Genomic DNA, 14,269 nt, shown 5'->3' on the forward strand with positions numbered 1-14,269 from the left:
CAAATGATATATATATATATATATATATCAAGTTTAGTCAGGGCTAGTCCGAGAGTATCTGATGCCGCTAGGCAAAGAAAATTTAGGTGCCCATATACATTGTCTCTCTATATATATTTTGTCATACTCACATAAGCACATGTACACCTACACATGTGGATATTTATAAAAATAATATTATGAACATTAAAAAAAATTTATTAATCAAAACCACTACATTTGTATACATATATGATTACTCCAAATATCTGTATAACAAGAAAATTATTACATCTTAAATACAAAAATTATGAAAAATTAATCTTTCGGGCTTTTGCTTTGGCAAAGTTTTGAATTAATTCATCTATATTGATTGTAGATGCAATTTCATGCTCTATAGATATTATTGCTAGACCAGTGAGTCATTCTTGAGCCATCATAGAGCGAATGTAAGTTTTTGTAAGTTTTAATTTCAAGAAACTCCTTTCTGAACTTGCTATTGATACTGGTAATTTCGAAAAAATTCCGAGAGAAATAAACACATTTGGAACACTATTTTCTAAATTATTTTTGCATATGTATGACAGGACATCTAATGAGGAAGTATTTTCTGGAATTCACCTTGCTATTAATTATTTATCAATTATATTTATCTTATAACTATATAACTTATCTATCATACATTCATAATCTAATAATTCAACAATATCATTTTCTATGAACATAATTGACAAATTGCTCAAATGCATCTGACTTAATGAATTGTGTAAATATTTTTCAAGAAGATTTTTTAAATGGTTTCTAGTAGAAACCTTTCTACGCTAGGAAATGTAGATTGCAGTCGGTCAATTAACAAGTTGTACGTTAGAGATTTTGGACTAGAGATTTTTCATCTTGAGCATATTTTATGAAATGAAGAACTTCATCTTTAAAACATTTAATATCAATATCTTTTTCATATTTCGTCGTTAATCTTTTTACGCATCATTCATTTAATCGTACCTCATTTTATTATTGAAAAAATGCTTGAAAATCATTCAAAATTACCGATAGAGGTGAGCGCACTGTATGCCACTCTTGTAAATATCATCTTCATTGAGCTTCAATCTCTGAAATTTTATTGATTTTAGTAATGTTTAAATGATACGAAATGAATAACAGGTATTACTTACAGAAATACTGCTCTATGGAGAATACTGGCTATTTTGGCCACAAACGTTCTTCAGCTGCTGTAAGAATGTTAGATACAAGTACCAAAACTATTAGCCATTGGACTCAACTGTCACCTACAAAAAAGCTTGACCGAACTAATCTGAAATCAGTAGAAGAATGCTGGAGTGGGGATGATGACAAGTAAAGAGAGTGAAGAGAAAGACCAATCAGAGGTCTTCTTTCGTGAAAACTACCAATCAGAATCCCTGCCACTGCAATTTCTATGAAAATTCCCATGGCATTCTTATACCGATTTAGAATAAACTGAACTGAATTAACAAGACGATTCTGTGAGAAAATGAATGACGTAATCCCCAACTTCTCTGACCTCAGAGAGCTTGCAAAAACAAGGCTTAATCTAAAAATCAACAGAATTAAGTCTATAGGGAATGAAGATAAGAAGTGAGAACAGTCAGTTAGTCGTGACCACTGATTGTTAGTTTGAGGGATACCCCGGAACTTTCCCGCTCATCTTGGGACAGATGCCAGAAGGAGGAAAAATCTCTGCACTTGAGGTTAAGTATACAAAGAGCAGGGGAGTGGAAGAAATAGAGAAAGGCGAAAATAATGTAGGATCATCAGTGAGCACCAGGATGGCTTGACTTATTTCAGTTTTTTATTATTAATCAAGGTTTTACTAATTTTTTTCGAAGATTGTAATTTTTCTCAGAACTTCGTAGCAAAATCTGGTGCCCCAAAGTCTTAACGCACCTAGGCGATTGCCTAGGTTCGCCTAATGATAAAACCAGCCCTGAGGTTAGTACTTTTTTTTTGTGCCATACCATACATATATATATGGCATGGCACACACAAGAAAAACAGCACTGAACTTCAATACCCATTTACTCCATAACATATTGTATTATTCAGAACTGTTTTTTGTGCCTTACTGTGTGTGTGCGTGCCCACAATTTGTGAAGAAAATTCAACACAGGCCATATGTTATATGCAGAACTGTACCGTCACTATCAAAAAATTGGGACTATTAAGACTGTAATACATCATGCCATACTCTATGTGTATGCATACTTCATAAAGAATTGCATTGCATTACATTAAGTCGAACTTCTTGTTCAAATGGTTTCAGTGAAGCCTTCATTAACAAAGTTTTCAACAGCTATAGAGTTCCTGCCTCTTCTGGTCAAGAAGAAATTACTCTTATTCCACCATCTTAAAGGAATATCTAAACATACTGCAAAAATTTTGAAGTCTCTTAACATCTATGTGACATTTTGTCAGAAAAACACCCTTCTCTCTTCACCAAAGAGAACAAGCTCCTCCATTTAATTTTCCCGGTGGCTACCAGATCCTTGAAACTGAATAATCTGGTCTTTCTGAATATGCCATCTCTACGTACAGAGCTCTCTGAAATGAGAATAAAATCTTACATAAGAACAGTTTTCTTACAGCATGTTTTTATAAGGAAATTTATGAAATCTTACTTTGTGGTTCAAACTTAAATAGATCTGGTGGTCTAGGTTTATCTCCTTTCTGGAAAATAGTACTTTTTTCCAACTTTCCTAATTGGTTTATTCAATTGTGCATGTGTGTGTGTGTGTGTGTAGGTAGGTGGATAGGTCCTGATTTTACAAGTTAATTTGTTCACAGCACATTCATAAAATGCAAACTTGCAAAGCAGGAATTTATTTTCATAGACAATATTAAAAACAGAGGTTATGTTTTCAACAATGAAATTTAACCATAGATGTTAAATAAAGGCCAACAAAGCAATACTTTTTGATTAAACAATGATTTATCTATCCAAAGAAATGAAAATAGCCTTTAAAATCAAGCAAATCATAAGAATCCATTTGTTTCCAAGACAGTCCTCCTCTAAATTTCAGATAGTACATAGCATTTTTTTTAAAATCTGTAGCAACTTGTTTAGTGTACTCAAATTTGAATCATGCAACTCGAAAATCTCAACTGCTTTTTCTATGTCTTGAACAGGTTTGTCAAGTCCTGTCCCTTAAAAGTGAAGGAATGAACAGAAGTTTCAGCTGTTAAATCTTCTTTCTCAGCTTCTTTGCATTTTGCCATTTCAAGGAAGTCTTTCTTCTAGCTCTCCATTGTATACTTGAAGCAGATCAGTGATGTCAGTTGGAAATACCTCAAGATGCAATTAGTTAACAATATTAATAACCACTTCTGTTTCATTTTCTATGATCTTTGCTGGAGCTTGATATCTTCTATAACAAATGACACACACATTAAATACCTCCATTTTGGAAAAACTGGCCTTTCTGACCACGCACTCCAAACATACCACAGAATTGATTGGAAAGGTACCAAGTCCCTACACCGCACCAAAACTTAGTTCGAAGGGAAATTCAAAGAAGCATGTGAAATGCTCAAACATAATCCAAATCTGAATAAAAATGATGGTCTAACCATTCCAAGAATGTGAAGGACCCCATTTGTAACCTTCATAGCAACTACAAAGAAAAATCTCAATACAAGAAAACTTGGTGAAGTGTTTTTTTTCTCCCTGAACATTCAATAGCAACCTGAACTGTACAATTCCAGAAGAATCCTTAGTACATGAGGACTTTAGCAGAGTTTATTGTAGTTTTTATTTATTTTATTTTATTTCTTTTTTCCCCCTCTCTCCTGAACATTCGATAGCAACCTGAACTGTACTATAACAATATCATCATCATCATCAAATTCCTGCCATGTACCCTCAAGGGGTGTACAGGATAGAACTGTACAATTCCAGAAGAATCTTAGTACATGAGGACTTCAGCAGAGTTTATTGTAGTTTTTATTTATTTTATTTTATTTATCTTTTTTTTTTTTTTTTTTTTTTTTAAATCACTAGAGGTCAGGCTAAGAAAAAGATTAGTTAACAGTGTAAATTTAATTTATCTTGATAGTGTGCAATAGCATGTAGCTTGGTTCCTATACACACACATGTATCCCTTCTGATGATGATCTCAATATACAGGGGTCGAAACATCATTGTAGTTTTTATTTATTTTATTTTATTAATCTTTTTTTTTTTTTTTTTTTAATCACTAGAGGTCAGGCTAAGAAAAAGATTAATTAACAGCGTAGATTTAATTTACCTTGATAGTGTGCAACAGCATGTAGCTTGGTTCCTATACACATGTATCCCTTCTGATGATGACCTCAATATACAGGGGTCGAAACATCAAGTGTTATTTTATTAATAATTAGTAAAATAATCATTTCAACATGTGTGTTTTGTGTCCCTAAATTCATAAATACGAATGCTGATCACCGTGTAACCTTAAAAGAAAGAGCTGATATCTTCTAAATTATCCATAAACTGAGGACAGAATACTGTATCAATAAACTCAGCACAGTAGTACTGTATAGCTATATGAGTGGAGATCTTAAATGCCATATTTATGAATGCTTAGCATCTATTTATTGAAATTAATGTTTATACTTTCAACTCGTAAACCTGGGAACTTATAAAGTTGGACATGTTTATGTATACAGGGGTCAAACAAAAAATTATGGAAACACTAAGATATTTAGGAATAGAATTTGTTTTTGTTGGCTGAATGTTCTTGTTTTGTTTACAGTCTGTAGTTCTCATGCAAGTGCATTAGTGATTGAACTGAGCAATAAATCATGTTAAAAAAAATCAGAAAATGGTAGACGTTTGACTTTGAAAAGGACAAATCGCTGGTGAGCATTAGCAGGAGCATCAGCGACAAAATCTGCCACATTATTAGGTGTATCGAGATCGACTATTTCTAAGGTTATGTCAGCATACACAGATCATAGGACAATATTTTACTAATATCATCAAAGAGAAACAGCGAGACAAAATAAATGACAGAGATCTTCAGACATTGAGAAGGGTTGTTTTGAAAAATCACAGAATTACTTCAGACAGGTAATAGGAGAACTGAATATTCATCTTGAAGAACCTTTCCATAAAAACTGTCTGAAGCGAGCTTCATAAATCCAATATTCACAGCAGGGCTGCAACTGTTAAACCTCTGATTACTGAAAATGCTCAGATGCATAAATGATGGTGTCACGACTGTCAAACCTGAACATTGGAAAACTTGAAATGAGTGATGTGGTAGATGAGTCGACGAGTTGATGTTTGGAGAACATCCAAGGAAGCCTACAATCCAGAATGCATGGTTCCAACAGTAAAATATGGGGTGGTTCTGTGATGGTCTAGCAGCAATATTGTGGCATTCTGTTGATCCCATTATTACTCTTCATGTCCGAATTACTGCAAGTATTTATTTGGACATTTTGGGTAATCCCAAGTGCATCCCATTATCCAAACAACAACAATGCAGTATGAAGAACTTCGTGTTCTTCACAGTTTGAAGAACACGAAGGTGAACTTCAACATCTTTCTGGCCAGCACAATCACCAGATCTGAACATTATTGAATCACTCTGGTCAGTTTTGGACACTAGAATAATAAAAAGAATCCCACCTCTGTCATTAAAACAACTTGAAAATGTTCTTCAAGAAGAATGGTATAAAATTCTGCCAGAAACTATTCAAAAACTTACTTGAGTCCATTTCAAGAGGAATTCAGGCTGTACTGAAGGCAAAAGGTAGTTCAACACCATACTAATAAAGAAATGTATTTATAACAAGGGTTTTCATTATTTGCATAACTCCTGTATATTTTATAATTATGAATCTGTTATTATTATATTATGCCGTTCCATTTGACATCTTCATTATGGAACATAATGTGCCTTTGACACTTAAGCGAAAACTCTACCATTAAAGATTAAGTTACTTAACATGAGTTTTCCATTCCTTTTATTTTTAATAGCACCTACATATCATTCAAATTTTAAAACTACAAGCATATTATGATCATCAAATAGTAGCAATAGTAATACAACCAACTTTCACTATGGTAAACTTGTAGAGATCAAAGGAATAATTTGTTATAGTACAAGTATGCTATATTGCATTTCTCTTTAGCACTAATGCTAATGAGACAAACTGGCATTACTGATAACTTATTACAGTAAGAATTGGGTATATATGATGAAATACAGTCAATGTGGTTGTTTCTCAACAGTTACATTAGAAGAATTCAAATCCTGAGATGGACTGTGTTTCATCTTTCCTTACTATTTTTTTTTTTATGGCTTGCTGTCAAAACATCAGTGGTTCAAATCTCTGAGTTTTCAGACCAGGTATAAACATAGAATACCTAACAGAAACTTATGTTGAATATATGCAACTGTTTTTGAAGATTTATACCTGGTCTATGATAATCTGAAATAGTGCTACTGAAATATAATTTACACATGATCATCTTATTCAAGTAATGTGAAACTAAAATGGAGCCTAAGAACAATAATATATAGTATCTAAAAAATGTTCTAGTTTCATTACTTTTACTTCTCTTTCCTTACGAACTTTTCAGTTACAACTGTTGAGATGAAAAGTCTTAAAGTATCTTAAAATACAGTCAAAACTTTGAGTTTGCTGTAGTGATACTGCAAACTCAAAGGAATATTATTATAGTGAAGTTACTTTAGAAGAGCAAGGAAGCTGTTAAGTTTTCTGATGGGGACTTTTCTTTTGTTGAGTAAGTGAGTGAGTTCACTACAGGTGTTTTCTATATTGTAAGAATGATAATATGATAATTGATAATGTGAAATTTGAGAAATAAAACACTCAAATAATTGAGGAATTATATAACTGATCACAAGTGGACAATTAGTAGATAAACAAAACACTTAATAAAAGGATATAATCTTCAATCTTAGCACCAGCATCATCAGGATCAAATGGCTCATCTGATAAATCTAGTAAAAATATTAAGAGTAATGTATAATAAGCCAAATCATTATTATTTTACAAATTAAATATACAGCAGATATTTTTAATGAAAATATTAAAATTATGCTATGCCCATTATAAAAGTTAAAATAATTTAATGCTTTAGAAATGAACTAATAATCCCTACTCTAAAAACACCATGAAACAAAATAGAAACAGTAGAAAAGAACATGGAATGTCAAAATTAGAACCTCAGGACCTGGTTCAATGCTATCTGAAAGCAAGTCCATCCAAAAAAGAAAATCCAAACATTTATACTGTTGTTCTTGTATAAATGGCTTATACGCTGGTTAAACATGATATCTAAATACTTAAGGAAATATCGGAAAGTATATATTAAAGTTGATTAATTTATATTTCTAGTGTACGCTGTCAATTCCTTAAGTATTTAGTTATCATTTATACTGTTGATAGGTTATGGACTGGATAGAGAGGAGAAAATTATTTGTTTGCTTTAAACAACTGAAACTTTGTACTTTCTGAAAGAAAAAAAAAATCTTGTTTACAGGATGAAAAAAGTCTGCTTTTGTTTGAGACTCTGGGTATTATCAAATGTAAGATGTGAACAGGGCTCTACTTTCTGAGCCGAAATACTAGGGTTAATAAGTCTGTACAATGACAAAATATGAGAAGAGGCAACCCAATATGATAGAAATTAGATGTAAGGCTGATCAATTAGATTATTCATAACTTCAGAGAAACTACAAACCAAAATCTTTTTATATGAGGGTGGTCTGAAAAGTTCTTGCCCAACAATGAAAAAACGAATTTATAATTTCAAAATTATTTTTAATTTTTCAACATAGTCTCCGTTAAGACTACTACATTTATTCCAGCGATGCTCCAGCACCATTATCCTATCCCTGTAGTGATTCTCAGTAAGATCTGCAAAATACCCCTCTACAGCTGCAATCACCTCTTCATTTGAAGAAAAAAGGTGACCAGCGAGGAAGAGTTTTAGTTTTGCGAAGAGATAGAAGTCAGAGGGAGCCAAATCTGGAGAATAGGGTGGATGTTCCAATAATTCATAGTGCAGATCCCTTAATTTTCCCATTGCCAAAACACTTCTGTAGGCAGGTGCATTATCCTGATGAAAGATGATGTTTTTCTTCTGCAAACAACCAGGTCTTTTCTCACGAATTTTTTTTCTCTAGTCTGGTTAAAAGATTGGAATAATATTCCTTGGTTATTGTTTTACCCTTTTCGAGATAATTAATAAACAAAATGCCTTTATCATCCCAAAACATCGATGTCATGACCTTTCCTGCTGATGGAAAAATCTTTGTCTTCTTTGGCACTGAACAACCAGCTTCTGTCCACTGTTTTGACTGTTGTTTGGATTCTGGTGTGTAATGGTGAATCCAAGTCTCATTCATAGTAATAAATCAACACACAAAATCAGTTTTATTCTTGTTAAAATGCTCCAAGCACTGTTCAGAGATTTTCATGTGAGTACATTTTTGATCTGCTGTGAGCAAGCACAGCACCCGTCTTGCACAAAGCTTTTTCAATATGTAATTCTTCGTGTAAAATATATCCTACACATTCTTTTGAAGAATTTCATGCACTTCGACTCACCAGTCATTCAATACCATATCGTGCACTTGATCAATAATTTCTAGTGTTGTTACACTTTTTGGACTTCCTTCATGTGGATCTTCTTCAAGGCTAGTACGGCCACATCTAAACTCGGCAGCCCATTTTTTAATTTCGAAAACGAAGGAGAAGAGTGCCCATAAACTTTTATGAACTTCGAATGAATTTCTTTTGGCATTAAACCTTCTTTTACAAAAATTTTATAACTGCACGATGCTCATTTTTATCCATTTCAAGGGATATAGACAACACTTTTGCTTCAGGCAGCTCTATAAAACAAACTGCTTGATAGAATGACTTGCAATTTCACATGGATGCTAATGACAGATGTACCAACTTAGAAAAAAAAATCTCTTGCCTATAGCGTTGCCATCTATGGTCGAGGCTGAACTTTGCTGAGATGCATGGGTAATCAGTTTCGTTGTCCTTGCAGAGGAGTCTCAAATTTTTGATAGTTTTTGTGTTTTTACAGCTACCTTATTTAAAATGAAGAGTGTTCTGGACACTATGTGCTAATCCCCAGGATAGTCTTCCACTTTATAGCAAGGTCTTTTTGGAGTACTAGTGTTTCTCCAGCTCACTATTTGTAAGATGAAGAATACAGAGGTAAAAAACCTACCAGTATTTTCCCTAAGAGCTAGATTAAATTACCTCTATAATTATCTGCTTTTGCCAAATCAGTCAAAAATAACTCGCCAAATTCAGCCATTGTGTTGTGACATCTCAGCCATTCATCCATAAATTATGAAGTCAGATTAAGCCAGATGATGATTCACAGAATGTGCATATATAGATGGTGTTCTCATATGACTTGCTACTGATACAACAACTACAATCATGGGCAGGGTATGGTGTTAGCACATATCTACCCCCTCCCCCACTTAAAACAGGAGCAGTATTTTCCAAATATGTGTTTGGTGATCTAGAAGCACACAGTAGTATACGTTGGCTATTCATCTGAATGCGGTAGTGTATACAATAAAGATTACCACAGTCCTTAATTCCCTTCCATGAAGGTTACATACCTCTCTCAATGGTTCGCACTCAGCATTAAAGACCTTGGAAAATAGGTTTTTCTTGAAGAGAAAAGAAAGTGATCTTTTATTACTTTCAGGAGATTCTGAAAACATATCATCAATTTCCTCATAAGTATCCTCAAGAAGTGTTCAGAGTACTATGACAGCACTACAAAATTAAGTTTACATTATTATTAATCTCCTATCAACAATTTTCCTCCAAATTAGTCAGTTACTTGTCAGCACTCCAATATTGTTATATCTAAAATTTTATGCTTCTAAGGTACTTCTGACAATCTGCATACACTTGGTCTTCCTATGGGTCTCTTTCCTGACATCTTGGTATCAAACACCTTTTCTGTTAATCTTTCCTTACCCATTCCGTTTAAGTGACCATACTACCTTAGATTTGCTCTGCTCAAACATTCTTGAATGTCAACTTTCTTCCTAATGCCTTCATTTTTAATATGATTCTGCCATTGATGCAATAATTAAAGAGAATGATATATTTAATTATTAGTTACTAGATTTACTAAAGATGTAAGCTAAAGATTTACTAAAGATGCCAATGAACATCTGTTCACTGCTCTAATTTTTCACATAACTCTTTCTAGTCTCAGATCAAGTGCTTTATTTTTAACCCAACTCTCAAATCCATAACTTAAAACTGGTATGAGTAAGGTCTTGGATATTGTTGACCTCATGTTTAGGCTAATTTCTTTCTTATTCCATATAAATTTATTCAGCTGGCTCCTCACCATAACCAGCTTTACTTATTCCATTGTCTATTTCCAAATTTAGTTTGCCACCCTCATTAAAAAAACGTGTCCAAATAGTTTACTTGTTCTATAGACTCTCCATCCAGAATGAAATTAAAAATCAACGTTTCTGCTTATTTTCATAGTTTTGGTCTTTTTTATTACTGATTTTCATGCCAAATTTGTTACAGCTGTTATTCAATTTAGTTAGAGAATACCTGGAGACTTGCACTGGATGTGTATGATGAGTATATCATCATCTGCATGAAGCAAAGAGCTAAGTTTGATATCTCCAATACACTTCATTTTAAATCAAGCCATCTTCCTGTATTCTGTTCAATTCTAACTGCTGACTTACAACTTAAATACAGACTATATATTGTGCTGTACACCATCGAATAAAAAAATTAGAATAATCAAAGAAAATGTGCTGAATGATTTGCTGTTCTAATTAATGCATAGTAAATAATTATTACCAAATATGAATTAGCATCATCTAAATCTACATACTTTATAGATTATATAACCATGTAAACATATAAAAATGTAATATAAATTATAAGAAAACTGTAATTTGAAAACATTCACAAAATTATAGTTTGCCCACTGATTAGAGGTCCCTCAACACTTCTGCCCATCTCAGAAAAAGGAGAACCCATTCCGATAATAGGGTAATCAGTCCGAATTGTGGGATGAGTTGTTTATTATTACCGGTCGGAAAATTAACTTCTCTTTTATGATTATTGTAGTTAACTATGTTGCTTGTATAACAGTTGGAAAATTTTACCTATAAAGCACGTAATTTCGCGTGTTGGCAACCAATTCGGACATCCTTCATTTCTTTCTCCCCTTCAGCATGAATCGACTATTCTTGGAAAGATGCGAAGCAGGGACCTACAAACAGTGGGCGAACTATAGAATAATTTTTAACTTGGTTAAAATATTAGAATATTCCAAATTTTTCCAATTGGTTTTCAGTAGCTGCAGGACTGACTTATGTGTGAGGAATCGTTTGTGCATAGATTTCAGTTAATCATTTGCTAAACATGGGTCGAATGAGTGACATATCGGAAGCTAAGAAGTTTTGTATGGTGTGTCTACACAAAGAAGACCAAACTCAACAATTCATAGCTAAGGAATTGAAATATTCTCAAGCAAGCATGAGTAGAGTACTGAGATGGTATTCTAATAATACCATCTCATAATCTAATAATAACTGAGTTTTCAAAATAATCACTGCACGAAAGGTAATAACTACATCAAGAGATGAGAGGAGATTGAAGAATATCATGAAGAAAAAGTGTAAGGTACTTTTTTTCACAGAAGATGGAAAGAACGAGGTGTGAATGTGTCTAAACGTATAATGTTGAGAAGACTTCAAAATTGGGTTTTAAATCAAGTGAGTCTAAGATGAAGCGACTTATGACTTCCAAGCAAAAAGTAGTTAGAGTGCAATGGTGTAAGCAAAGACTGTTGTGGGATCAAGAGGACTGGAAAAAGGTATTTTAAGTGATTAAAGTATGTTTTGTGTGACCCATGGTCATCAAGGGATATGTGTTTGGCACCTCAAGCAAGAAACATTTGATAAAGAATGCATGAAATGTTCAGTGAAATTTGCAACCTCTGTCATGGTATGAGCGTGTATGATTGCAGAGGGTCCTGGGTAGGCTTTGTATTGTGCAGAGTCAATTTTAAAGTGTACCAAGAAATTTTTGAGCACTTTATGTTACCGGCATGGGAAGATTTATGTGATGGTCATTTCCTTTTTCAGTAAGATTCAGCTTCTTGTTACACTTCCAAGACCACTATTATGTGGCTCAAAGGAAAATCAATGCAATTCCTTGGCCGGCAAACTCACCAGATTTAAACCCCATTGAGATTTTGGATGGAATTATGAAGAAACATCTTCAAGAAGTTGCCTCAAGAGAGGAAAAAAGAACTTGTTTCTAGTCTGCAAACTATATGGGCATGTTTTGATAAAAAAAAGACTGTGAGCCACTAGTAAATAATATGCCTAACCATTTATGAACAGTCATAAAAGCTAAGAGGAATGCAACAAAATACTAATTATCATGTTGTTTCCCTTTGACTGTAATTTCTGTGCATTTATTTTTGCATTATTCTAAATACAGGGTGTTTCAAAAAGAATGACCCAATTTCAAATAATTATATTTAATAATGAAAATGTGGTACAGTTATAAAATAAATTACCAAGTGTGAAGTAAGGCCTAAAGTTTCACTCACCACAATTACAAATGCTCAATGTGCTCTCTACCTGCCGGTTGTCATATCAAACTCTGGGCCAAGGCCGTTCACATGGTACAAGTTGCATTCATTTGTGGTTTGTGGTTGCAGAGCTATACAATTTTCAAATCTGGATGTTCTTTTTGAAATACCCTGTATTTTGAACCGCATTAAAAATTATTCTAATTTTGTGAATATTTTCAAATAACAGTTTTTTTTATAATTTATATTACATTTTTATATGTTTACATAGTTATATAAAATCTACAAAGTACGTAGATTTAGATTATGCTAATTCATATTTGCTAATATTTTCTATGCAATAAATTAGAATTGCAAACCAGTCAACACTTTGATTATTCTAATTTTTTGATTTGGAGGTGTATAATGTTCCATTTACCCATAGTGTTTTGAAAAGCTTTTTTCTTGGGAACCCTGTTGTATGCTTTTTCCAGATCTACAAAACTTTAGTACAAATCCTTGTCATATTCTCATGATTTCTCATCTATTTGCCATAAAGTGAAAATCTGATCCTGACAACCTTTATTTGGCCTGAATTCAGCTAGTTCTTCTCCCAGTTTCTTTTCCACAATTTTTCTCAGCTTCTTTTAAAGTATGCTTGCATAAATCTTACCTGGAACACTTAGTAGAGAAATCGCTCTATAATTCTCACATTCAGCTTTATTCCTTTTTTTTTTTTTTAATTTTATTTTACAGACAGGAACTTTGAGAGCTTCTCCAATCATTTTCACCTGATCTGCAAAACACACAAGAAAGACTTTCTAATACTACAAGGGGATTGGAATGCAAAAATCAGAATACATACAGAAAGTTATTTTCTCCCTTTTATTGGCCCTTTTGAATGAGGAGAAACATATGACAGGAGTATGAAACTAATGGAATTTTCTTTGCAGAATAATCCATGATAACCAATACACTTTTCTCACATAAAAGATCATGAAAATGGACCTGGATCTCCTCAGATGGAAGAATTCAGAACCTAATTGATTATACTTATGAAAACTAAAATCAAAATCCCTGCTGATTCTCTTGAACCTGACTCCTCTAATCAACAGTTTTCAAGGACAATCACTGAAGCAGCTGAAAATATCCTAGGAAGGGAATGCAGTATAAATAAACCTTAGATTAACCAAGAAATATTACCATAGAAGATTAGCAACCAATTTCACAGTATAATTATCTGAATAGACAGATTAAAAAAAGAGATGAAGCTTGGAAAAAAATAAATGGTTATCTAAAGAAAGCAAAGAAATTGAGGATAATCTTCATAAGAATAAACTATACAACAACACACCAAATAAATAAGAAATTAATAAAGCCTTTTGTTCATATCATCATCATCAAATTCCTGACATGTACCCTCAAGGGATGTATAGGATATGATAGTACTACATGAAAAATTTACATCATTACTAACTTCATATCTACAATTTTCCTCCAAATCAGTCTGTTACTTGTCAAGACTCCAACATTATCAGATTTTATGTTTCTATCATCATCTAAGGCACTTTTACCATATCAATCCACCTATATCTTGGTCTTCCTCTGGGTCGTTTTCCTGCCAACCTGGCAGAGAACACTTGTTTTGCTAATCTTTCCTCTCCCATTCTGTTTAAGTGACCATACCACCTG

At 33.1% G+C, this 14,269-nt stretch overlaps 1 protein-coding gene across 1 annotated transcript in view; it reads right to left on the reverse strand.

Annotated features, from left to right (window-relative positions):
* TfIIS (RNA polymerase II elongation factor) overlaps window positions 1-14,269 on the reverse strand; it is a 163,861-nt gene that overhangs the window by 55,583 nt on the left and 94,009 nt on the right. Inside the window, exon 5 of the mRNA XM_090410830.1 lies at window positions 6,915-6,968. Within this exon, the coding sequence (XP_090266956.1) occupies window positions 6,915-6,968 (54 nt within the window). The remainder of the gene's footprint in view (window positions 1-6,914; window positions 6,969-14,269) is intronic.

This window comes from Typopeltis vanoorti, chromosome 20 (assembly GCF_054136105.1).
Source record: "Typopeltis vanoorti isolate ZY-2024b chromosome 20, IOZ_Tvanoo_1.0, whole genome shotgun sequence".
In the NCBI taxonomy this organism is placed as follows: domain Eukaryota; kingdom Metazoa; phylum Arthropoda; class Arachnida; order Uropygi; family Thelyphonidae; genus Typopeltis; species Typopeltis vanoorti.